This window comes from Apostichopus japonicus, chromosome 5, assembly GCF_037975245.1.
Source record: "Apostichopus japonicus isolate 1M-3 chromosome 5, ASM3797524v1, whole genome shotgun sequence".
Taxonomy (NCBI): domain Eukaryota; kingdom Metazoa; phylum Echinodermata; class Holothuroidea; order Aspidochirotida; family Stichopodidae; genus Apostichopus; species Apostichopus japonicus.
Window position 1 is genome coordinate 7,973,947 of NC_092565.1, and position 26,596 is coordinate 8,000,542.

The 26,596-nt window shown below is 37.0% G+C and overlaps 2 protein-coding genes and 1 long non-coding RNA gene across 4 annotated transcripts in view; 2 read left to right on the top strand and 1 right to left on the bottom strand.

Moving 5' to 3' along the window:
- Positions 1–12,331, top strand: part of LOC139967499 (cilia- and flagella-associated protein 43-like) — a 27,711-nt gene extending 15,380 nt beyond the window's left edge. For both annotated transcript variants that reach the window (XM_071971378.1, XM_071971379.1), the window contains 17 exons: positions 107–223; positions 785–823; positions 1,044–1,220; positions 1,430–1,636; positions 2,314–2,484; positions 2,831–2,959; positions 3,327–3,446; positions 4,084–4,191; positions 4,808–4,983; positions 5,531–5,762; positions 6,182–6,294; positions 6,827–6,986; positions 7,467–7,540; positions 8,253–8,343; positions 8,772–8,852; positions 9,245–9,398; positions 10,961–12,331. In XM_071971378.1, the coding sequence (XP_071827479.1) occupies positions 107–223; positions 785–823; positions 1,044–1,220; positions 1,430–1,636; positions 2,314–2,484; positions 2,831–2,959; positions 3,327–3,446; positions 4,084–4,191; positions 4,808–4,983; positions 5,531–5,762; positions 6,182–6,294; positions 6,827–6,986; positions 7,467–7,540; positions 8,253–8,343; positions 8,772–8,852; positions 9,245–9,398; positions 10,961–11,130 (2,319 nt within the window). In that variant the 3' untranslated portion in view covers positions 11,131–12,331. The remainder of the gene's footprint in view (positions 1–106; positions 224–784; positions 824–1,043; positions 1,221–1,429; positions 1,637–2,313; positions 2,485–2,830; positions 2,960–3,326; positions 3,447–4,083; positions 4,192–4,807; positions 4,984–5,530; positions 5,763–6,181; positions 6,295–6,826; positions 6,987–7,466; positions 7,541–8,252; positions 8,344–8,771; positions 8,853–9,244; positions 9,399–10,960) is intronic.
- Positions 11,454–25,370, bottom strand: LOC139967500 (uncharacterized). Its single transcript, XM_071971380.1, has 19 exons — positions 25,213–25,370; positions 24,102–24,291; positions 23,669–23,757; positions 22,867–22,976; positions 22,160–22,386; positions 21,484–21,700; positions 21,026–21,151; positions 20,371–20,515; positions 19,864–20,024; positions 19,429–19,539; positions 18,927–19,017; positions 18,645–18,799; positions 18,350–18,451; positions 17,960–18,076; positions 17,329–17,423; positions 16,501–16,660; positions 16,212–16,353; positions 15,716–15,837; positions 11,454–15,250 (listed from the first exon to the last, which is right to left on the bottom strand). The coding sequence occupies exons 1-19, from the start codon at positions 25,232–25,234 to the stop codon at positions 15,059–15,061; spliced, it is 2,574 nt and encodes an 857-aa protein (XP_071827481.1). The 5' UTR covers positions 25,235–25,370; the 3' UTR covers positions 11,454–15,058.
- LOC139967501 (uncharacterized) lies at positions 16,534–22,854 on the top strand. The gene is made up of 3 exons (XR_011793019.1): positions 16,534–16,669; positions 22,045–22,068; positions 22,320–22,854. It is a non-coding gene; the product is annotated as an uncharacterized lncRNA (long non-coding RNA).
- Positions 25,371–26,596: the final 1,226 nt, after the last annotated feature.

Consider the following 26,596-nt stretch of genomic DNA (forward strand, 5'->3'; position numbering starts at 1 on the left):
GAGGGTGCAGTATGAGGTTGATTGCCTAAACTACTGTAGTATTCATGCCATTCCTGAATTCAGTTCACGTGTGCATAGCTGATTCTGTTCTTGTATTCTCCTCCAGGCATTCCACTCTACCATGGAGGTCAGCAACTATCCCATGAGAGAGAGAAGTAAGACAGAGTTGGAAGAACTGGCATTTGTCACCAAACTGAGGGAGATAGAAAGAGCAGAGATTGCTGTGAGTTATCTAGCACTCAGTGTTTGTGATTGGTGTTACCATATCATAATAATAAGAATATGAATCGTTAAGCTTACAAAGCTGTATTCTAATAAGACCATAACATGGAGAAACCTTCAGACTCAATGCAAGGCCCTGCTTTAAAGCTCTATTTGGTTTGACTTTCACCTGTGCATAATTCTGACCAAGCAATGCTATATACACACATATTCTTAATACCACTAAAACGTGTAAGTATTGGGCAGCTACTATAAAAGGAATTATTGAGCATCTGATGCAACCTTGAACATTTTGTGTCTTTCAATTGATATATTATTTGTTTAATTGTTCTGCTACTGGTAGTTTGAATTTAATGGAATAAAATACTAATGGGTATGATGTTATGTTACATTACCAAGTACCATTTCAGGCATCTTTCCTTTAATATTACAAAGTATGGTGCCACCAGATTGTGACTAGCATAGTGGAATAGACAACCGAAATCACAATTTTTGGAATATATTCACGATAATTCCTGAAATAACTGCTCACCTTAATCACTATCTTCTGTTCTTAATCTAGGCAAGAAAGGAAATCTTGGATGTACCAGCCCAGCAAACGGTATGTTTATTTCAAATAGTCTTGATAAAAACCATTTTGTGTTCATTTTTGTTCCCTCAGTCAAAATTTCTACACAGCCAATCAAGGGGAAAAGATAAATGAATATATACCAGGCATCTCCAGTATGCATCATACAGAACTTTCTGTAGTGATAGGCATATCTTTTATCATTTTCTTGGAGATTAATGCTATAAGTGGTAGTTTTACTTTCTTTCGACAGGAGAAGGATGGAGTCCGGGAAGGAGATGAGGAATCAGAGGAAGGAGGTGACACCGGGGAGAATCCCTCTACCACCGGTAGTCTTGGCGCCCAATACGGTGGAGCTAGCGAACTGTTTTACAGTCAGTTTGACCTCAACACTCGACCCCAGAAGAGGAACCAGATCATACTGATTCAGGTGTGTGTCTATAGTTGCTGATATTGTCATTAATTTCAAAAATGAATTTGCAATCATGGAGGCTTATATGTGTGGAACATCTTGTTTCTTGTTTGTGGAATGCCTTATTGCTGGTGTGTGAATGGCTTGTGTGTGGAACCCCTCTGATTATTTTCTGGTGTATATTTCTTGCAATGATTTTGTCTCTTTGTGCATTTCTCGTAAAACAGGATGCCATTTACAGGATTAAGCAGCAATTTAACAAAGAATTCAGCGACACTTACAAGCAGAGGGAACAGGAGATTGCTAGGATCGAAGATAAGAACCAGAGGATCCGAAAAATTCTGGAAGATTTGAAAACATCAGAAGATATCTGGCAACCTCAAATGGATTCAGATGAAAAACCTGAAAAGTTACTGACAGTGGATGACAGTGAGGTAAGGGCATTTATATCTGGAAGATGGGAGCAGTGAAGAGGATATGTAGGAGTAGTAGTCTTTAGGATATGTTAGGTGGTAATGCAGGGGATATATCAAGTACCATTGTAGGGGATGTATAGGGGTAGTTGTCAGACAGCATATGGGGTAGAAAGGGTGTAAAATATGGGAATGAAAAAGGAAAAAACTGTGCCCTTCTTATTAACTGAAGAATTTTATGAATGCACACATCCCAGGGATCAAAGTTCACTACAGTAAGTAAAGCTTTTTTTAGGATGTTTGCTGTCAAGAATTGGTTGTAATTTGATTTCATATCTACCAACTGGTTTGAAGGTATGGGAGTAATAAAGAGCTATTGATAGTGGGTAAAAGGATGGAGAGGTGGGAGTGGGGTGGGGGGGGGGAGGGCAGTTGGTAAGACCAGCATGTATGCAAATGCAAATTCTTTGGGATATGAAGTTACCCAATACTACTGTTGTTACTACTTTTCTATTGTGTGGATGTTATGTTAGTGGCTGTTGTTCTGTGCAATATCTGTCTGAACATAAGCCATGGTATGCTGTTATACTATTTCAATATGTACATAGTATTCAGTCTGCAGCTTACCTACCACTATTATATAACGTGCATGGCAATTTTCAATATCAGGTGATTTCTACGTTGATGTATTTTTACAGGTGAAGGTAGAAAAGTTCATCACTCCAGATCAACAGGCCAAGCTGGATGAAGAAGCCAAGGTAGAGGCTGAGAAGAAACTGAAGGAGAAGGGAGATAATGTCAGAGATAGAGCTCTGAACATGATGATGGGGGGAGTCTTGGAAATCAAGAAAGAAGATGAACTCAAGAAGGTATAATCAAATATTCCTTTCTCTGTTTATGAAAGCTGCTGGTACTGTTTATAAATACTGTAAATTCTCCTGGCAATTTGCACAAAATAAGGGAGAAATGGCCATCGTCATCAAGAGATTATGCTATATTACCTGCTAGTTGCCCAAGTCTTGCGCAAAAAGAAAAGTTTTAAGTTTTAGCTTCTAACGTTATTCTACTTCCATGTCAGAAGACTAGTCGATCTGATGGAAATTTTCCTGTGTTAGTTACAGTTTAATTACTGGCTATTACAGACTACTTCAAGCTTTGTATACCTTACTGGTTTACCTTTGTTGACATATGGTGTATTTGTTTAATTTCTGTCAGGATGTTACTGTTCCCTCGTTCATGACCAACAAACCTCAGGACGAATGGAGTGAAGAGGAGCAGAAGGCTGCCAAGGAATATGAACGTAAAGTAAAGGAACTGAATGATGAAAGAGAGAAATACAGAAAGGTTCGTTGAAATTCCCTTAATTAAATCATTCAAATCAAGTAATTTGGTTTTGTTGTACTATTTCAGTTGGTTGTTCTGCTTTGTATTGCATTGTATATTTCATGGCTTTGTTTGGCATTGCTTTCTATTGTATGTTATTGCATGGTGTGTTGCATTGTATTGTTTTATAGATATAGTGCATTCATTTGTTAGTTGAAATGTACAAATTGTTGCACATCAAATGACTTTGAAAACACGGTGTCTTGTTGATCATGTAACCTTCTCTTGTTGAAATTCTGTCACATGTTTTCTCATTATTAAAAATGCATTCTAAACAATTAAATCATAGATGTTAATTAAAGGTTATTATTTCTTTAAAAAATTACAGACTTTGGATGCTGAACTGAAGAAACTGCAGACCATCATTGCTGACACAACATCAAATTTCGATGACAAACTGCTCAACTTGTTGGACAAGAAAATTAAGACAGAGATGGTGCTCTTTCAGGTAAGGAGAAGTTTCAATTGCTCTTTGAATGAGGAAAACAAGGGCGATTGCTGTAACAGGATTTACAATATCTTAAACACGTTATTGGGCGAGGAGTGGGGGGGGGGGAGGGGGTGGTGTTGCAGACAAGCCCTTGAAATTTTCTAGCAAATAGTTATTTATACTACATCCCAGTAAACTTTATCCTGTAGTTTTTCTCTTCCATATTTTTCAATGAGACTATTATACTATTAAACTTGCAATCTGCAGGCAAGATACCACAGAGACAAGTGCAGGAGCATCAATGCAAGCAGCTTTCTAGGCATATGGATGATACCTAGTGTGTATTATGTAATATGGTAGAATGATCTTAAGTTTTTCTCACAGTCTCTGGAAACACAACAGTGTGATTCTTGTCTGTAGTTGGCTAAATTTAGAAATGTAGAAGCTAGTCAATGTGAAGTCACAATCTAAAAACCAAAAAAGTTTGGGGTGTCTTTAAGTTGTCAAGTTAATATTCATTGAAAAACAAACTTATGTTGTCTATGGGCTTTAAGTTTATCAGTCACATAGTGTTAAGGGCAGACAATCCAAGACCGCCCATCTGCTTGCAATTTATCTATCAAAAACCCTCCTCCCTCTCTTAAACATATTGCAGGAGGAGCTAAAAGCATTACGTCTGAAGCGATCACTGCTGATTGAAGAAGAGTTGAACTGTAGAGAGGAAGAACTGACAAGACAACTAGAGATGCAGAGATCATTAAAGGTGAGGGATGTCTTTGAGATAACTCCTTATAGAAAAAAGAAAAAACATTCATCTGATTGCAGAATGGAGTCTTAATAACAGAGGATTCTCTCAAGAGTTGCCAGTGGTAGACAATGTGACTCTCAGTCGAAGACAGAAATACTCCATACTGTAATGTGATATGACATATCAATGACCAATTCTTAAGCCAAGATATGGTCGTGTGAAGATCACGCAGTCTAGCTAGGAAACCCTGCAGTGACTCCAACAAAGGAGCTTAGTGGGTAGTCTGTGGTATGATTAGGGGCAAGAAGACCACTTTTGTTTGAAACATTAACTGACTTGCTGACTCGGCAGACTTCATCAAATCAATTGTAAAATTTTCAGAAAGGACTTTTTTGTTGTCTACATTAGATGAATGATTATAGTATATCAATATGTTTGTTTCAACAAGTAATGCATAAAAATTGCATCAAACTATTTTCAACTATTGAGTTCAGCCTACCCTTACCCCCACTCCCACCCCTCAAAGAAAGAGTCCCTTTGAGGATACAGTTGAACAACATATAGATCTGCTTTAGTATGCTTATCTGCTTTAGTAATGAAACCTCTCCTCATGAAATATTGACCCTTCCAGGTAAACAGATCTCACGCTGTTGTGAATGCGAAGAAGATTGTGGACGGGTTCCGAGACACCTACGACATCAAGATAGCGGAGGATAAAATACTGGACAAGAGTTTCAAGAAAGAGTTTCCCGATATCCATCCTATCCTGGTAGATCAGTTATATAAACTATTCAGGAGAAGACCTCGGTATGAACACTTCTTCTTTTTCTTCTTCAAAGTTGGTATTGTACATGAAAATTGTATAAGCTTAGTATAAGAAACAATAAGCACCCTGTATGCTCTTAAAGATAATCTGTACGGCCTCCAACAATATGTAAGCTGCTGAAAGGTGTTTGAAAGTTTCTGAAAGTAGATTGCTAAAGGCTTAAACTCTTTCAATATGTTCCAAGTAAAGTCGGTTTAAAGATTAACTTATCACCCATGGTGTGAAGATGCTCTCATAGTGGCTGTAAAAGGAAGTTTACAAGGGTTTGATTGTTGCTGGCCAGTTTGGTGTTTCCTCCTGTTTGTGGAAATACTGATAAATGGAAGAGAGTTGTAGCTATTTCAAAAGTGTGGGTTTTTACATCATAGATTTAACCTATGAAAATGTCAAGCCATATGGATATAGATGAATAACGTTTTTTTTATATTGTTGAAGGGGCTATTCAGTGAAGTAAACTATGTATTATGAGATGTTAAATATGTGAAAGACATTTGTATATTTGTATATATTTCTTGCATTTCTGCTCAGAGGACCAAGGAAGGAACTAAGAGCTTCTATCTCAGATGGCCCACCACCTGCAAAGACTGGCAATCCTTATGGAGAGCGCCCTCTATCAGCAAGACAACCAAGCACGACAGAATTGCTGTTAAAAGCTCTTGAAGAGTTGGATGCAGATTCTCACATGCCAGAGGGCATTGAACTTCCCACCTGGAAACATATGTGCAAAATACGTAGAGAGAAACTCATCAGTGAACAAGAGGTAAAATAAGCATCCCTTAGAGATTATTTCCATAACAAGAGAGTAAACGTGATATCCTGTAGTAAGAATATTATCTCCAAAGAGCTTATGGTAAACCCTTTTGAGAAAGAGTATTCCTAAACAAATGGAATATGGTATCCTTAGGAGAATATCCCTTATTAAGGCATATAATATTTTCCCTTAGAGAAAGTATCCCCTAAGAAGATGATACATGTTATCCCTTAGAGAGAATACTCTCTAATAAGAGATGAAATGTTATCCATTAATGAAAAACATTAATCCCCTATTAGTCAAAAGGAAAAGTTGTATCCTGTAAGAGAAACAGGATAACAAATTTAGGAGAATAATTGAAGCCTGAGTCCAAGCATTTTATATATAAATTGTAACATTTGCCCCTTTTCATATTTTGCTGCTGCCAGGTGAAAGCACAGGCCTTAACATTGGCTGACATGAATGCCTTTCTGCAACACAGGCAGGAAGAAGACACAGCAGTGAAGAATAAAATGGATGAGATTCTGTCAGCGCTCAACAGGTCAGTGATTTGCTGAATATTGACCAGCCAGCATATTAGCTCTTATGATATATGACTTTTCCAAACCATATTGGAAGATATAGTAGTGGTTCTCCATTATTACTGCTATCATATTCTTACTTAAACAGCTGATGTTGTCCTAGTTTTTAGTCATGGTAATACAATGTATGAATGATGCAAAATGTTCTAGTTTAGCAAGGTTCAGTTTATTATCTCACTATTAAATATATCACTCCCTTCAATACAAATGCAATACAGTCTAACTAAAGAGAAAGTTTGCAGTGTAAAAAGATGGTTTTAAAATACAGAAATGCATTTAGCACCTAATGACATTCATTCCATTTGCAACCTACTTACGTTTTGGTTGTTACCGTTACCTACTGTTTGGTCATAGTTGCCTATGGGATATTGTGGGTTGGTTCAATAAGCAGACACAAAAATAAATATTTTTAGTTTTGATGAGTTTGTGTATGAGTAATAATCATTGTCATTGTAATTGTTATAATTGCTTGTTTTATTTGTTTTAATATAGATTACGTGAGGACAGAATGAGGTTTACATGTAACTTGGAGATTCAGTTGGTCCTAAAGCAAGGTCAGGTGGAGGTCGAGAGTGATGACTTCATTCAGATGTTTGATGACTGCGTGCTCTTACATAGAAGTGTCATCGAGGACTTGAATGCAAGCATTAGGGTAAGAGACAATGAACGGGCAGCTTTCTTGTACTATCAGACAAACCATTAACTATACGGTATTGTTAGAGCTGTATGGACTTCCTTCCATTTGAAATGACTTAAGTGGAGTTTCTTGTACTATCAGACAAACCATTAACTATACGGTATTGTTAGAGCTGTATGGACTTCCTTCCATTTGAAATGACTTAAGTGGAGTTTCTTGTACTATCAGACAAACTGTTAACAATACAGTTCTTCCTTCCATTTGAAATGACTTAAGTGGAGTTTCTTGTACTATCAGACAAACTGTTAACAATACAGTTCTTCCTTCCATTTGAAATGACTTAAGTGGAGTTTCTTGTACTATCAGACATTCAATTAACAAGACGGTATTGTTAGTGCTATAAGGACTTGAAATCTATAACATTTAAATAACTTACTTTGTTGTGTCAGTACTACTGTAAAGGATTACTTTTGTCATCTGTTATTTTTTCCCCAGCAACTTGGTGATCAAAAGCTGTCCAAAATGATTCGCAGTAAGGATTTCCGCAAAGGAATCCACAGCTTGGAATGGTGAGTAAAATATTTTGCAATTTTTATTTAATTTCTAATCTTTGACAACCACTAGCTCCTGAAATTGTTTTCATATATGTGAAATATAATTCAAAAGCAGATAAATGCTATGTCTATATTTTTTATTTTTGCTATGGAAAGGTCACAAGATGTCTCTAGGAAGACACTGATCACACTTGTGGAATGCATCTTGTAGAAGGGTTACCCCCTTACCAAACAAGCCTTCCAATCCCCTGAATTTTGACTTTGGAGTGTAAAATACCTATTCAAAACTAAGGTTGCAGATTATTGGATTAGTATTCCATATTTAGTGATGCTATGTTAGTTGAACAATTTAAATAATCTAATGAGTGCCACATAAGTTAGGTAGTTTGTCCAACATGAATGGAATCAGCAAGGTTTTGATTTTTAAGGTGCAAGTCAGATCTGCAAGATGATGGTCACTTGTAAGGCTGTGATTTAGTGTAGAATTTTTTCTTAGCATTTTATAATTTCCCCGTTCACCAGAATATATACACTTACCTTGGTTTTTACCAGGTGTTCCATAAATCAACAGAATTGATATGAACATGAGCTGGCTGGTTTAATTACTAGATGTTTGTCTAATTGCTTTCTTACTGATTTTTTTCTACTTTCTTTTGTATCTGATATGCAAACCATAACCCGAAAACCGACTGAAAAATTAGAAATGATATTTCGTTTAATTCAACAGGGAATACAAGAAGATGATCATGGAGATTGAAGATTTATTAAATAAGCTCAAAGAGATACAGATGTTGAAAGTTTCCAGAGATTTACAACTGGTAAAATGGGTTATTAATTTAATTTGAAGCCCTACAATTATTCCAAATAAATGTTAAACCTAATATGTATAATTATTTAATTATCTGAAGAAATGACACCATATGTTCAAGTGTTACATAACTTTGAAGAGTAGAAATATTTGGCATTTTTGGCATAGATATTGAGATTTCTAATCGCTGGAATGAAATAGTTTTATAGTATCTTTGGAGAAAGAACGTTAGCTTTTGTTTTTGTCGTCGCCAATTTCATTGTCATGTTTACATGAAGCAGATTACAGTGACTTGAAAGGAGAAGAACATTGACATATCTTCCGATAATTTCACAATCTTATTTTGAAGAAGAGATTTTAGCCACCATGCATGACCTGGATAACTTGATCAAAACTTTTGCTTTCATTCAAGCTGTTTATTTTTTTATTTCCTTCTAGTATCTTCATGATGAAGACCAAGAATCCAGGAGAGCTCAGGAGATGCAGACTTTAGAACAGACACTGGAGAACCAGAGAATGGTAGGTCCTATCCCAGCTTAGATGTGATAATAATCAGTGTATTCGAAATAAGGACAGGTTGTGCAGCTAAGATTAAAGTGGTAGGGAATAGACTGCTTAAACTGTAGAAACAACAGTTTGGCTGACAGTTCATTTCCATTGTAACAAAAAACAAAACATTACAGACTTGCCTATATGTCAGCAGTGTGATATCTGCTTCTCGATGGACACACATACTGAGAAAGTTATGACAATGTTTGTATGTAATTTGTTTTATAAATGAAGTTCAGTAAGGTAACAAATTAATCCTTCTTTCTTGATTTTAGTAGTGATGATATTGTAGAGATAACCCTATCCATCAGTCTCTTCATAATACATCTACAACTAAAAGGTTTGGTATGTTATTACTTCAGCATCACAGCAGACACATCGAGGACCGTAAGAAGATATACAACAAGATGAGACAGAGCATCAGAAGCAAGCAATTGGAGAATGCCCAGCTGGATAGAGAACTGGAGGAGATGAATGTATGTGTAGCTGAAAGGAAACACATCAATGAAGTGAATGGTAAGTAACCAAGAGAGGTCAACAACCAGTGGAGGTCCTCAACATACTCGATGATGTAATGAAGTGTGTTCAAATACTGTATGAGATCAAATCCTGAACCACTCACTGAGATCAATGGTGTGTCATATCTAATTGTGAATCACTCGCTCGGACCAAGGGTTGTGTGGTTATTGGTAAGACACACAGTGAGATCACTGGTGGGTCACTATCATGGTGAGTCAACATCATGGTGGGTCATCATCATGGTAGGCCATCATCATAATGGGCCATTATCATGGTGGGTCATCATGGTGAGTCAAAGTGATTGTCCAATCAACTGTGATTGACTCATTGAGATCCTTGTTGGTCATCATCATGGTGGGTCATTATCATGGTGGGTCATCATCATGGTGGGTCATCATCATGGTGAGTCAAAGTGATTGTCCAATCAACTGTGATTGACTCATTGAGATCCTTGTTGGCCATCATCATGGTGGGTCATTATCATGGTGGGTTATCATGGTGAGTCAAAGTGATTGTCCAATCAACTGTGATTGACTCATTGAGATCCTTGTTGGGTCATCATCATGGTGGGTCATCATCATGGTGGGCCATTATCATAGTGCGTCATCATGGTGAGTCAAAGTGATTGTCCAATCAACTGTGATTGACTCATTGAAATCATTGTTGGCCATCATCATGGTGGGTCATCATCATGGTGGGTCATCATCATGGTGGGTCATCATGGTGAGTCAGTGATTGTCCAATCAACTGTGATTGACTCATTGAAATCATTGTTGGCCATCATCATGGTGGGTTATCATCATGGTGGGTCATCATCATGGTGGGTCATCATGGTGAGTCAAAGTGATTGTCCAATCAACTGTGATTGACTCATTGAAATCATTGTTGGCCATCATCATGGTGGGTTATCATCATGGTGAGTCAAAGTGATTGTCCAATCAACTGTGATTGACTCATTTGTTGGGTCATCATCATGGTGGGTCATCATAATGGGTCATCATCATGGTGGGTCATCATCATGGTGAGTCAAAGTGATTGTCCAATCAACTGTGATTGACTCATTGAGATCCTTGTTGGGCCATCATCATGGTGGGTCATCATCATGGTGGGTCATCATCATGTTGGGTCAGTCAAAAGTGTATCATTCATTAAGATTGTCCAATCAATTGTGGTTAACTCATTATGATTAAGGTTGGTCAGTTAACAATTAATCACTGGTTGAGGACAATTAAGTAAGGACTAGTATATATCTTGACTTCCAAATATGTTGATATTGCATTGTAAGGACTTCCATCAATATTGATAATTTTGTATCTTTGGTATTCTAGCCTCTATGAAGAATGCAATTTTACACCCAGTTAATGATGTGCATTTCAGATCGGATGTGTTTCTTGTATTGTTGAAATATATGAAATTGTCAAATTCTTGTTCCTGTTGAAACTGACTGAACTATCATCTATGTCATTTTTCCAAGAGCTTGATCTGGAAATAAAGTGATTTATGTCGATGATGTCAGAGTTTTTCAAAGTTTACATGGCATCATAACTTTCTTCCTCCAGCCTCCATGAGGAATGAAACTGGGGCAGAGAAGAGAATGCAAAATATTGTCCAAAGAAGGAAGCTTGTTGACCTGGCAAAAGCGCAGGCCCAGGAGATTGCAGTTTTGAGAGCAGAAGTTGAGAGACTGAGAATGAGAACATTCCCAGCGTTGGTCCAAGTAGAGCACTAACCACACCAACCGTGCAGGGGTATCGTTAATGTCATATAGTAGGGAAAAAACCTTGAATATCACCTTGACGTAGACAATTAATTATCACCTTGACGTAACTACCGTCCAACCCTCACTGCCTTCGAAGAGTATCTTGTAAATATTGAAATCCAGGATGTAAAGTAATGTTCCACTTATGTATAGTTTGCTGGCATCAGGCAATAATTCTATTTATATATGACTTTCTGCAGTTCTTTTAAAAGGTAATGCTTTCAGTGATAATACAAATCAGTTTGTATTAATATCACTGGGACAATGTAAGAGAAAACAAAGACAGCTGGATGTTCGATTTCAAACTCGTTTACATTTATGCACAGCTTGCTTGCTGTCACTAAATCCACAGATAGACAATGGGCTTCATTATTAATTACTATATAGAATCACTATCATCATCAGCTGATGAGCATAGTAATCTATTGTTGCTAAGCAATTAGCACAAACACCAACAGCAAACTTTGCCACCATTGTTTACATTCCTATATATGCATATATGCTCAGATGTTCTCAGCGACTTAGCTGGAAAATAATTCATTCAACGATGTCAGAAATTCGAAACCCATGATAATGCATGAAAGATACTAAAGACTACTACAGGATATTATTGTCATAATACCCACTGGTTATTGACAGGCGACGTTCATTTTAACATAACCTATCCTAGCGTTTGGACTCTTAGCTGAACCACTAAAAATTTAAAAACAAAGTTTCTTGAATGACCAGTCGTTCAAATATTCTCACGACAAACTTTTAGTGTTGAAATTTGTTAGTACTATACATTCTCACGGATAACCACAAACATGAAAAAAAATGCCTTTGTAATTCATGTTAAGCGCAACCACTCTGGTAAGCTCATGTAAATGCCCTGAGATTACAAAAGAAGGAAAACACCCTAACAAAATTGTTTTAAACATTATATACTCTGTGATAAAGAGAAGCCCGTCGGTAAAATACAGACAAAATGGCGGCAAGGTGGGATTATAGCATGAACACGAGAAGACGGTTGGTCATTCTCAAGATCTGGCAATGTTTCATGAAAGTACTCTGCTTGTAAATCATTAATTAATATTTTTGTCACTTTCTCTGAATTTTTCCATAAAGTATGCTATGTTCAAATTTGTCCCTTTCTCAATGCCTGAAAAATGATTCCAAATCTGTAAACAAATTGTTTTGTTTTTTTGTTTGTTTTCTTTTCCTGTTTTTTTTTCTTTCTCAGTTTTCTGCATTTTGTGCAACTCAGCGAGTTGATTTAAAGTTTATTTTTTCGTACATGGTTTTGTTCGATTTCTAACGCAAGAAATACTTTTTAATGCAGCAAAGTCTTCCTTCAATGCAGCACGGGATGGACAGATTTCTAATTTTTACATTAATATTCACTAATCACAGACGATTTATTAATACTGCACATCATATCAAATATTGAAAATTTAACTATTATATTTGACTATTATATCATACACAATTGTAAACAATATATATACAAAATTTCTCGAGTACAAAGCCTGACTGACACAGTTTCTTCTGATTGGAACAAAAAGACAGATGACTTGCAAACCAACTGTGCAGCAGCACTAGGAACTTTATATTTTCATACAAGATCAGATTCAATTAAGAGTTTCTAATTTACTTTATTTTGGAGGTATTTGTAATATTGGACGAATCGAACATGGCCTATGAGTATGGGGGGGAAATTATTACTGTTTTAAGCACTTCACCAATATTCATTCACTATTTTTGCTGATGAATGTCTTTGCAGCAAAAACAAATCGTTACAGGTCATAATAATTTTGTATCCATTTTCAAGTTGTTAAACATTGCAGAGGGAATTGTTTAGAGCAAGACTTCACTCAAAAAGCCCCTTCACACAGACCTGCTCCACCAACCCACTCATCTTTACATTATAATTATTTGAGAATGTAATATATTAGATAAAAAATTAACACATGGCACCTAAACTATACACAATTCTATTCTTTCAATTCCAGACACCTTTCTACTAAAGTTACTGCCTTATTTTGTACTTTTTTAACCGTCCTATGAATACTTCTAAATGAGTTTCTTCTAACATGGCAGTTCTAATGTGACTGTCTGAACTGAAGTTCTTATGTGACAGCCCAAGATATGACTCTTGTAAAGGTTAAAGAAAAATGACAAAATGGAAAGTAAATTTTTAAAATAAAAGCAACAGAAAACAGGTCTTACAGTACTTGCATAGATTTACACTCAAGGTAACAAAAACGGTTTCATGTTGGCAGTAAAAATGGAAGGAAGAAAGAAATGAGCAAGGAATATTGTGCTAAATACCGCATAATACATGTCAGGAATATGTGGGCACACATTTAACTGATAATATGATTCATTTATAATCTGTAATAAAAAAAAATACTTTAAAAGAATAAAATTAAGGAATTGATTTTGACACTACTTTCATCTATAAACAGTCATAAATGCTGCCTTACTGCTAACAAGTTTAGTTAGATGTCTGATTGTGTAATAAACAAATACCTTCAAACTGTCAACGAAAGACCCTGGCTACCAGCCGACTCACCATCATCATAACAATCAAGACATCTTATCAGCAATGTTCTCCCTCCTCTAAAGAAAGTAAATCATTTCATCAGTTGCTAGCATTTTTCCATGTATAATAAAAAGCTTTCATTTGCTGTTTTAAAAACACTGAATCTCTGCCAACTGTTATGAGCACACACAATGTCTGATGGGAACTAATTCCCACATATAAGTGACAAGGAAAGCTTAAACACTGACTTAAAGTTAGAAGTTATCTAACACCTCTACAAATGACAAATTAACTTTATATTTTGGTATATTAAAAGCAAGCAGCATCATGTAATATGACAAAACACATACTTAAAGTTTTTGACAGACTACACAAATGCTTGACAACATTAATGTGTCTTTCTTTGTGGCAAAAAGTGGCAATTTAGTTGTAACGATGCTTTTGGCAAACACTCATCATTACAGCAGTGAAGTCTGTAAATATTAAAGGCAAGCAGCAATAACATAAAAGTGAGATGAAAACACACAATACTAAAATATTTTGGCAAACTACACAAACACTTGACAAGATATCATTTGAGGTATAAAACAGGTAAGAGGAGGTTATCAGCTGAGAAGACTGAAAAACCAACTTATAGCTGAGAATACAATTGGAAGATTCAAGACTATGATTTCAATACAATTGACAGTTGTACATGATAGCATGCCTCATGGAGAAACTCAGACATAGGTAAAGGTATCAGCTAGGCTAAATTTAACCCATTATGGTGATACAAATGAATAGCAGAAGTGTAACCCGGTCTACATTTGCCACATCAAAATAGACAAGCATATTGTAACATACATGAAATTCTAAAAGCATCACATTGCACTCGCCTACCATACCTTAGTATGAGGAAGATTATCAAGAAAGGGTTTAGACAGAGCAAACAACGACAAGGTTAAAAAAAACAAATGAAAAAAAAACAATAAAGACTGAAAGAACACAATATCTGCTTCTTAGTACCTAACCAATGGCCTACAAGGGGAAAAGAACAAGTAGATACCAACATTATTATTATTTGTGCACATTATTACTGTGCACTGAGCACATTATTATTTGTGCACTTATTGTGATGTTGGTTTGAATGTAATGGCTATCGACTATGACACCATCGTTGTCAGACTGACAATCTGTAGACAATGGTTACTACTGAAAGGAAAAGGAAAGTATTCCTGGAACAATTAATTTCTTTCTTACTTGTAGGAGTTTGCCAGATACTTCAATGATTTTATTAATTAAATTTTAAATTTTGATTAGTTACCAGTTACTTCAATTTAGAGGTTAAAACATTACAATATTCAACCATTTGTTGTCTTTAACATTTGTCAGCATTTAAGATGTTGACAAGCTACGAGTCCTGGCAATAGATGGCCTCTTGTAGAATGACGTTTGGCAAGTGACTTGCGAAGCAGCGCCTTTGAGTAGAGATGCGGTGATGTTTCTGACGGCTTTACCAATCTCCCGAGGGGAGGTTTCCTTGTCTCCGAGACAGGTCCAATCGGATGGGTCCACCCCAGGAGGAACCTGAAGAGAATTTACAGAATGTTAATTTGAATACACAATGCTGGAACATAAGACTCAAAACATTTGACTTACACAGAAGAATAAATACAGCTAATCAACATGCAGTGTTGTAGCCTGGTTGTAGTCGAGTCCACCTTAACCCAGTCCCAAGGTGGATTGTCTACAGTCATTGTAATCCGAGTCCAAAGCACAGAACAACATAAATCATGCCTATTTTCCAGCAACTTTCAATGACGATGCACGTCATACTGAAACTAGCTGAAATATCTACTTTCTGAGGCTAATGACAAGATAAACTATTATAATCTAGTTCAAGAAACTGGAACTGAACAGCTTGTATTTCTTGCATTATAAAAGTTGCATTTCGCCAAAGCTTTTCATGTCTTTTTTTCGAAATGAGCATTTAATTGTATAAATATACTACAAGCCCTACTCACTTCCATCTCTTGAGAATCCTATACCTACCTCAAATATTTTCTCTGGAACTTTAAACTTTCCCCCAGCTGCACCCCCTGTGCACATTATAGGGACTACTGTGTGGTCACTCCAGGTAAATTCCTCCGCCTCATGGGCAGCCCCAGGACCACCTAAAAACGAGGAACAGTGAAGAGAAAGGACTGATAAAATACCAGAATACTTAGTGAATAATACTGGCCCTATTTTACTTGAATACAATTTTTATGTGCCTCCATCCTTAACTCCACACACACATATGTCTGTGAGTGGAAACAAAGGTAAGTATGAAAGTAGGCAGGTGAGTATGAAATGAATACATAGTATGAACAAAATAACCCAGAATAAGACTGACCAGAATAAGTTTCTAACTTTGTTGGAAGTTTGGAAAACATCACTCAGAGTAAGAGATCTCTGTACAAAACCAGTTGAAATGGAAAAGATGAAAAGACTTGTAATTGTAAAAATAAGCTACACGTGTTGAATGACAAAAAGTATCAGTAGTAACCTTCGACTAAGATGCAGATGTCAAAGACCCTTGACACGATAGTCTCCCTCTGTCTGACCGACTCTCCACAGTAGATGGTCTGTCCAAACGGAACCTGAGGAAAAGTCTTGTCAGAGTTTTGACGAGTCTGGGCACTGCGGTCCTAGAAAATTGTAAAGTAAAAAAAAATTCTTTTTAAATCAAAACATGCAAGATAATTTTTGTTTTTTTCCCCTCTGTTTTTCTCACATTCAACATCTTCACCTCTTTTGATGGACTGTTCAGATAACATGAGTGAAGTCTGACGTACCTGTTCATCTCGTATGGGTAAAATGTGCCACACATTGGGTTCCAAGCGTTTGCTTTTCCGAGTTTCATAGAAGCTGTAGGAAATGGTCTCACCGACGCCAAAGAAGCCCCCGGTGACTACCGCTACATTACTCAAATCTGCTAGAGAATGACCTATAGCCCTGCAAAAGGTAAAATCACAGATTGCTGTAACATAATTTTTTTATTAGAAGATTTGTTATTGATCTCACTTTGTTTCTGAACGTAATATTTAAAGATTTATTATTCCATCATTACCCCAGTGTTTTAGTTTTCAGCAGTCGAAAAAAAAATTTGCAGTCACAAAGCCTGCTTTCCAAATTTTTATTTCGAAGCTGTATTGAAATATTTTAATCAAAGGTAAGTAACCATGCCAACTATTAAATTGGAATTGGTGCTGTGGTTAAAACCTCTCCCATATTAAGACAATCTGTTTCAATTGTATGAGGTCTTAAATTTACCAGCTGCTCTGAAACCTATCTCTTAGTATTTTTGCATCACTTGCATTAATGTCATGAGAGTTCAGAGGCAAAATCCCTGCCTCTTCTTCTCACTAATCCATCCTCTAACCTTCCAATTTCATCTCATACAAATTACATGTTTATATTTATGAGATTTTGTGTTGTTATGAAGACATTTTCTTCTTTTCCATTATATATATGGCAACAAATGTAGTATATTTCTGTAGGATTGGTTACCACACAAAGTTTCGTTCATATCACACCTCGGTTTATGCTTAAAATTAACAATCCAGTTGGTGAGGGATACAGAAAGTCTCATCAAATAACACAAGTTTGCAATGGCTTCTTACTTGCATATTTCTTCAGATTTTTCATAGAAGAATTTGGTGCCTCCGGCAATATAGACACATCCAGCAGAGGGTAACTTCTGGCACACAAATTGCACCTGGTGAAAGAAAAAAAATCATTACCGGATAATTTTAGCATTACACTGCAAGATCTGAAAATATCTGACCATGACAAATCTTCCGCTGCTTACCATTCAAGAGAATTGTTGTGAAATCGTTAAAGAAATATTGAAAATGGTCTGAGATAAGGACTGCTGATATAAAAAATAGTCACATGATTTGTTTATTTCACTGTAGAAGCACTGAACCATAAATTCAATTGATACATTAACCTTATTAGATCACAGACTTTGCTCTCCAGAAAACCTTTAAATTAGATCTATATTGTCTCCTGGACAACCAACAAAGTAGTACCAACATCCATCCAAGATTCCTCATCATTGCTAACAGTACCTATATGAAATGTTCTCGTTTGTACATGATATGTATCAACGGAACACATTCCCTTGTTTCTACAAAGGCACTTTTCCTTTCGATTAACACTCAGTTTTAGGCAAAACTGATAATATGGGGCAATATATGTTCTAGACATGCATATTCAATTACAACTATCTGAATATTCATATATACTCACACAAGCACCAATCTGAGCTTCCTTGGCATACTCTGAGGTGTCCTCAACAGTGTCTGACTTAACAGCTCTCGTGACTCTGTTTAACAGTGTACTTTGATAGTTGGCTCTCTGCACATCCTGTAGGTATGATGAGGAAATCAACACATGAATTCAATTGTCCAGTCCCAGTGATTTTTTTTATTATAATACCAAGGAGAAACCTTGAAGTGATTTTCAACCTTCACAGGTACGATAGATATGTCCAATACTTCCAAAAGGTGTGGTTAAAATCATGGTCAAGGTCAACAAAAGGTCAAATGTACATTTCAAAGCAAGCAATATATCAAAATTTATCTTGAGCTTCCATTACCCATTAAAAACTGAATTAATCATATGTTTGTATCTCCTAACCTCAAAAGTATTAGTTCCAATGAGCAAGCTCATCCATCCTGGCATTTCAAAAGCCTCATACTTTAATGGAACCACCAGCTTCCTCTGTTCACAGTAGTACACCTGAAGAAGGGAAAGGATTATTAAAAAACAATGTTAAATTATCTCTTAAAATCAACAATGTAATTTACAATAGTTATTTTTCAACTTCTTTGACCACACACAACAAAAGTAACCATTAATCAAATTCAAATGATCGTTCAAAAAATCACTTTAAAATAAAAAAAAAAGTTGATGACAAGATATGTTGATTTACCTGTTGTTTACAAGTTCCAGACTCTGCGAATGCTTTTGACAAAACAAAGACGATGACCCCGGCGTCTTCTACTTTTTGCTGGAAAGTCAGTTCTCTGTTATACTGAGATGAGGTTCCGATAATATCTTGTTCACTGTCCAATATATCAGTATCGTCTGGAAAACCAACAAAACAAGTTTAACTTCTCAGTACAAATAGGATACTAATGAGAACATCAGAATCCGAGTTATCCAGTGTGAGCTAAAATATTAAACCCCTCTACAAAATTAGTCTTAAACTCACCAGATGCATCATGACCATTCATTGTATTCAGCTCTAATGTTGTCCAAACATGAAGATCTTCTTTCTCAAACATCACTTGCAGCTCGTTGGCCTAGAAAAAAGGTAAACATTCCTGGTGACACTAAAACATATTGACCAGCATATTCATACAAAGAGGATACAAAGGGTATATATATTTTATTGCAACTTTGGAATATAAAGCAGTGGTCAGTTTCATAATATGAACAAATTTTTTCGAATTTGTATACCTCCCATCATGGAAAAACACAATGAAAGCAAAGAAAACATTTACAGATGAAATATTCAAATGCTAATGCATATTCACAAACAACCTGAAATCTTCAAAAGACAAAATCATCAAGCCAATCTTTAACTACATTACACAATAATAGCACAAATTACAACGAAGAATTTGAACATAAATACACATTTGGCAAACGATTGCTTCCAACTAGTCCCACTTCCTCCCAATAGTTTTTGAAGTCACAAGATCCTGACTTACAAACTTTTCCTGATCTGGGTGGACAGAGATGATGACTAGCGAAGGTCTCTGTCTTAAACCATCTGATTGGTCACCGCTGATGGCTAAGCGGGTGGAGAAGCCTCGGCGCATCTGTGAGGATGACAAAATTAAATCATAAATTGAAAAAAACTGTCTTCTCCTTGTAATCCTCCACAGCAACCATACCCAGGTAGTCCCCTGATTATATTCCACTTGTACAGGCACTGCCCTTCAAGCTGGCGTGAACTTTTATCCCCATGTTCGTCTGCATTGCATTCACAATGGCATGACACATTGCTTATCAGCCTCTTACCCAATTCCCCTGCACAGCTTCTTCACACTGGCATGCACTTTTGCTACACTTTTGTATTGGTGTGCACAGTTCCTACCACACTCATCTTTACTGCTCTCACATTGTATGTTAATATACCTTACCATGCTAATCTGCACTGCCTTCACATTGGCATTCTTCTTGTTTCTCTTTGCTTCCCTCTTGCAACGCTTAACGATCTCTTTGGAAACCGCTGCCACATCAGGTCTGTCCCACGAGAAGCAGCCATCAACACTGTCCAATCCGTTGATCATGTCACTGGCACCTAAAGCAGGACACAATTAAAACAAGCGGAGAGATGAAAATAGTTGCCGACCTCCATTTCTCTGCTGTGTTATAATGGTTTTGTAAATATACTCTGGATGGATATCATATGTAATCGTAGGTATCTAAACCTTGGAATTTCTCTCTTGAAGATTCTACCCCATTCTCCTGGAGGGTTCCAAAGCTCCAAAATTAGAGCCATGGCAAGCATTCAACTTGACTGTTTTATGACTCAAAACATGAGGAAAACAGCTTTGAGGATGGAATAAAAATGCTCCCAGAGGTTTGGATAATATTTTTGGGAGAAAAATACATATATATGCTTTGAAGCAATGAGATAAAGTTACCATGAGCAGCATAGGACGTGGAAGAGGCCAGCTTCCAATTAATAAACTGCGTTGTAGCGAACTGAATGGCAAGACATCTAGGTGGCCAGTACTTGAGGAATGACACAGGAACAATATACTTATTAAGAACATCGGCCAACTTTATCTGCAAAGAACAAATATTATAAGAGTAGTAGGATGGCAATGTCAACATTGAAATCTGGTACACAATAGGAGATAATACTTGAGCACTGAAAACAAAAATACAGTTCAAGCTTAACAATGGAACATGAAGTCAAAATATGATACAAAACAAACTACAGCAGTTTATTTCTTACTTTTAACCAAAATATGCATTTTTTGTTCAAAATTGACTATACCTGTTGTTTCTTGCCTTGGGTATCAGCCCTGTTATTATTTAACATAAACCTACAAAACTGAGTACCTAAATAGAACTTTGGAAAATGTTGACATTTGTAACCGACTAATGCACAGACCAACAGACATGCGGATGTTGAGTGGTGCTACTACCTGCCCTCAATTATGCTTCAAATCCTCCGTGAGACAGTTCGGTGTGATTCGCATAGCACTGGATAATTGCAATTAACAAATGATATGAAACTAGTTACTGCTAACTGGGATATTATTCCTAACACCTTACTTCTGTATCTCATACCTCTCTATTGGTCCACTGTGTCTCTCCGTATCTCGGAGTCACCAATGGCACAAAGACCTCACAATTACTGACAGCGTAATTTAAGCTGTCCTGCCAGTCACTGCCACAAAATATCTCATGGACGTCCTGTAAAGAGACAAAGGCAAAGAAAATCAAGAAACAGGAAAATTCAATCTTCAACCCACAACCGGTTACTGTTGCATACCAAGACAGGTCACCTCATCTGCCTACACCCCCCCCCCCCTGCTCCACCATTCCCTTTACCCACTTCTGTACCCTCCTTCCTTCTTTTCCACCCCTCTGGATCAATTTCAGATGGATTTATTGTTCAATCCAATGGTTGTTTGTTTTACATACAATTAGTGTTCTCAACATTAATAGCTCAAGCTATCCTGTCATGTAACAACTTGTGACTTATCATATTAATTGTAGTACAACTAGTAAACTAAGCCACTCACCAGATAAACACTGAGGTTAAGATTCTCCAGCTCAGCCTTGAGATCTAAGGCGTATTCCGAAGCTTCAGCTCTAACATAGCTGATCAGGATCTGTTTGGCGCTTTGAGAATTAGTCTTGGTCGGAGAGTCTGCTTCGGTGATGGATTGTAATGGCGCCATCGTGTGAGGTTGGGTATAGCAGATGGCATCTTCGCTACTTGAAGAACCTGATGATTGCCTATAATTAATGAATACTGCCACCATTACCAATCAGGAAAACAACAATAACTTGTACCCTCATTATGCATTCAATCTTGACAGTACAAACAATCTCCATTTGGTTTTGTTTACTAAAATAAAAATCATGACGGTGTACTCTTTTTGCCAAAAGTTTGGCCCATTTGCAAAGATGAAGCGTATGAAACATTTGAACCAAACTAATGGTGTCCCATTTGTTATGTTTTGAATGAAACCAAACCATTCCATTCCTAACTGTACATGAGGCATTTTCTGAACTACGTCATGTATGCAATCACTATGCCAAGCACTATTGTGTCATGTCTGTCTCTCTCTCCCTCTCAGGACTACTGAAATTATTATATGTAGGTAAGTCCTACCCATCTTCTTCATTCATTAAGAAAGAATGAAGAAATGTATCATTAACGACAAATTCTGTGGGCATTTTGGTCAAACGTACACTTTTTGTATCTTGGCTGGAGGGGAGAAACTGTTGTCCTTCTTCAAGATGTGAGTTGCAACTTTGTGTTTTGGTGAGCCTCCCCGTCTTCCAAATTGTACCTGTACTTGAGAGTTGTAGAGGACCTCTAATACTGTGATATCTTCCTCTTGTTTGGTAGACAGCGGCCATGAATTGTTGTCCAGAAAGACCCACGAGTTGTTCCAAAACTCCTGAACATCAGTAAGCTATGAGACAACAATGGAATGAATTTGATTATCGGGAATGGTTGAAACTGGTACTGCAAGACTGGAGATGTTATGTGAAGTGGTCAAGGAAAGTCTTGGCAGGGGAAGGGGTCCTACGTTTCACATGACCATTCTTGCTTGACAAAGAAGGCCACAGTTTGACAATGGGAGGAGTGTCAGTTTCAGTTGCTACACATTATGATGATGCGGTATCCAGACTGTCAGCCTCACACATAAGTTTAGCATTGCGACACCGCTTCTACCCTAGGTCATCCCCCCTCCCCCACCCCACCAGCATAAAAAAGGACTACATTAAAAGAAACTACTGTGCAAAATGTACTTTACATCATATATCATGTGACATAAATCAACTGACTTGTTTTTTTGGAATGAAATGAACAAGGTCTTTAAGAAAGAAAAAGAAATATCGAAAATGAAAGGAAGCAGTACATATTCTGTTTGCAGATGAAACTTGTGTACCTGGAAGTTGATTGCTTTTCGCAAATGGCTGACTTTAAGATTCAGATCTGACAAGAATACAAATCCCAAAGCCCTGCCCTCTGTTGTAATGATCCCGACTCTCTTGTTATCTAGGCGAGAGAGAGAAGAAATAATATTGGTGATAAACTTTTATTGAATTTGAAATAAAAGAAATTTCAATGATGCAGACAACATTAGTTTGAAATCATTTATTGTGTGCCACATGTGGTCAGTTTGTTAGTATCTCATGAGAGGCAAGACAATACTTGGATTGTTTCCATTCATCCACAAAGATCATACAGTGAAAGTTTTGCTTTTAAAACAGCAAAACAGCTAGCTCTCTACAGTATGAAGGTTAACACATTTGTGAATGCTGCGTGTAATCCAACTTATCAACTTCATCAAACTTTACAGTAACACACAATTAAGTCTGCATCAAAAACAAAAGAACCAAAATATTGTCAAATGATTAGATGTAAGATCACACATGAGTAGCTCATTAGTGACATTAAAGACCATCTAACATTCATGAAATGTATCATTCAACAGAATTGGTACATTTCAAAGAACTGTTTGAAGAGAGAAACTACAACCTCTGCCTTCATAATGGATATTTCATTGAATAGCTCTGTTTTTCTCAACTTTTTCACTCATTTTGCAATTTTTTGGTCTTCACAAAAGTGTTGATTGATACTGCTATTGTTGCATACACTTACTTAGCTTGGTTTGCAACATTAAACCAACCCTTGATTTCTGCTTATTAACAACTTTTAAAAAACAAACTTGAAATGGGTTTATATACCGTGGTGATGTTGGATGCATATCACCCCTTCATTGTTGATCAAATGCTTGAATGGGAGGTATTCCTCCTGATTCAGCTGTAATGGCCACCTATGATGATATAAAGGAATCACTTGTCACCATATTGTCAGTGAAAAGAAAAGTTCAAATATCAATTCCACAATATGGACAATTTTACACAGGAAATGCAAGCCTTAACAAAATTCACTTCATTAATTACTTGACTTAGTTTAATTTAACACTACTACATGTCATGTAATATTTGAATGGTTAGGTAAGTCATGCACAGCTCTGAAACTTCTAAAACATAGTCAAATTGTTTATAGGATGTATACAGTATGTAGATGAACTGTGCTTTAGAAAGTAAACAACAGGGCCTGAGATACATAAAGAGGGCATGCTTCACAAACTTTTTCAACATTTAAAACACTTACCTTTGTTTTGTTAAAAATCTGTATGAAGTGGGTAATGTGTCAATTTGCTCCTGCAGTCGATCTCTTAGAACAACTACAGGTTTCCCAGTGTGAAAAGGTATTACAACAGAGCCAAGTATTGTATCTTGCTTTGGTGATGGTGAACCTGGAAGAGTCTCAGCCTTAAGACTGATACCAAACACTGACGTTTCTATGTGGAGATATAAAAACGTAGAAAATTGAGGTTATGGAAATAAGTAAAGGAACATAATTCTTTAGGACAGTTTTACTTTTAAAATTGCTTCAAATATGATGTATTATATATTGGCCTAATGTTGGTCAAAACGTCCTCGTAAGTCAAAACGTCCCCGTCTATCACATTCATTCACAGTTGTGAATATATATTAATTTTAAGTTTTATATAATTTGGCTAAGTTATCGGCATGCAAGTTGGATTACAGGCGCTAAATAAATCATGAAGGACTATATCGTTTAATTATATTTTGTTTTTCAGTGAATTAACGAATTAAGGAAAACAAAAAAAAAACTGTGTTTTCAACCTAAACTATACTTATCCTTACTCTTTGAATTGAACGAAAAACATCCACACTTGCATTCCAACTGATTATAAAAGCGGAAACGTTTCGGACTCATGGGGACGTTTTGACTGCAGGGACATTTTGGTAAAAAGCGGGGACGTTTTGGTCTTAAAAAAGCGGGGACGTTTTGGTAAAGGGACGTTTTGACTGGATACCCAGTACCAGTAGTAGTAAGTAGTTGATGAGTCAGAATAAGCATTTTTAATATTAGGCTTAAAATGATCAGATGACATGCTACTGCTACGCCTGTGGTATAAACACAGAGTAGCCCTAGTCATTCTAAGAAATAGTGTTAAATTACTGTACACACTGATGTGCGCTAATAATGTTCTCTATTTTTTGAAGTATCTGAGTTTAAATATGTCAGCAGTATTTGACCCTATTGTGCGAAATACTAATAACGTTAGACTAGCCTAGAAAGTAGAAGTAGAATGCAGTATGACGTTCACCGTTCGGAGATGTAACTTAGTAGACCAAACCTCGGCCTAACATAAAACGAACTGCAAGGCAGTGACTTTATTTTACAGACTTACCAGTCAAAGGATCTGTCGCCATGATTCGTCACATAATCAGATTCAATATTTGGTCTGTAACTTTGCAGATTTATATTTGACTATTTAAGGAACGTTTCGCAGAAAATCTAGCATTAAGATTCCCGTCCAACCATTATAGAGATGACCAGAAATAGTCTAGCGTATCTGCTATCAAAGAATATATTTGATTGTATGTGTATAGCAATTTGCACATTTAGGCAGGTAACCATACAAACAGTTGTCACTCTTTTCCAGAACCCAACCCGAAACTGTGCGGGGACGGGGGCCATATCCTCCACCCCACCCAATTATTTCACACATAATATCCCTTCTTGTACTCAGTCGCCTACAGCCTTTGAATAATTTTTACATGATAGCACCCTGTCCATATTTTGCTTTCTCTGATTGTGAAACAACACAACTTAGAAACAGACGAATCATCACCTGGTGTAACCTATAGCATATACCAGCTTGAAGTCTGCTTTGAGAATCTCTTACCGATCATATACCACTACCTTTGTACTTTGACGAAATAAACCTCTCCCACCCAACCACCTTTCCAATAAACGAAGCCGGGAAAAGAAACGTAACACCGTACCGGCATAGGGATTGTAGGGATGTGATGCATGCCCCTCCTTAGATTGGTGATACACTATGATATGGTACCTTCGTACTTTGAGATATTAAACGTCTTCCCCACCGAAATATGTACCCACTATACCCATTACAATTACTATGATAAAGGAAAAGTCAGAGGTCCTCCATCAGACGTCTTTCAGCAGCCGCACTGCACATAACTGGATTTTAGGGCAGTATATAGTTAAGTGCAGGCCCGTATGGTGGGGCACAGGGCCGTATCTCCCTCTCATACAGACTATATACAGCACCCCTCCCCAACTGTGCCACCACATCATGTGCGCAAACTTGAAAATCGTTACAAGTTACAAGGCATATGAGTTTCCCACTTTACGTTGGTGTTGAATGTCAGCTTGAATGATTCTCTGACAAAAACATGCATAACAGTTTTCTGAAAAAAAAGAGAATAGTACACCTTGAACCATGCAGGGAGCTGCCACTGACTGGCCCGGGTAGCATGGTATATTTTAAGAAACTTAAAGTCACCCAGGAAAGAACCCATGGGTACGAAAAACCAAACAACCAACTGAGGCTGATCCGCTCTCAACCCCATGGCAGCCCCCTTGTAAGTTGTATCGATACTGACTGTGTGATCATCATCAGCATGGAACCTTGGAGTTGTTATGGACAGTTATGGAACTATGACTTCCGGCACTGGCGGATCCAAGGGGGGCCAAGGGGGGCCAGGCCCCCCCCCCAAAGGTGAGCCAAAAAGTGTTTCCGAACATCCGCTAAATCATATGATTGG

What these genes read in the sequence shown, in the direction of transcription:
- LOC139967500 (XM_071971380.1), bottom strand. Translation starts at nt 25,234, where the DNA reads ATGGCGACAGATCCTTTGACTG. An exon ending in CACAGTGGACCAATAGAGAG is followed by an intron (nt 20,516 to 21,025) that starts GTATGAGATACA and finishes TGTTCTTTGCAG; the next exon opens with ATAAAGTTGGCCGATGTTCT. An exon ending in AAGCTCAGATTGGTGCTTGT is followed by an intron (nt 17,424 to 17,959) that starts GTGAGTATATAT and finishes TTCTTTCACCAG; the next exon opens with GTGCAATTTGTGTGCCAGAA.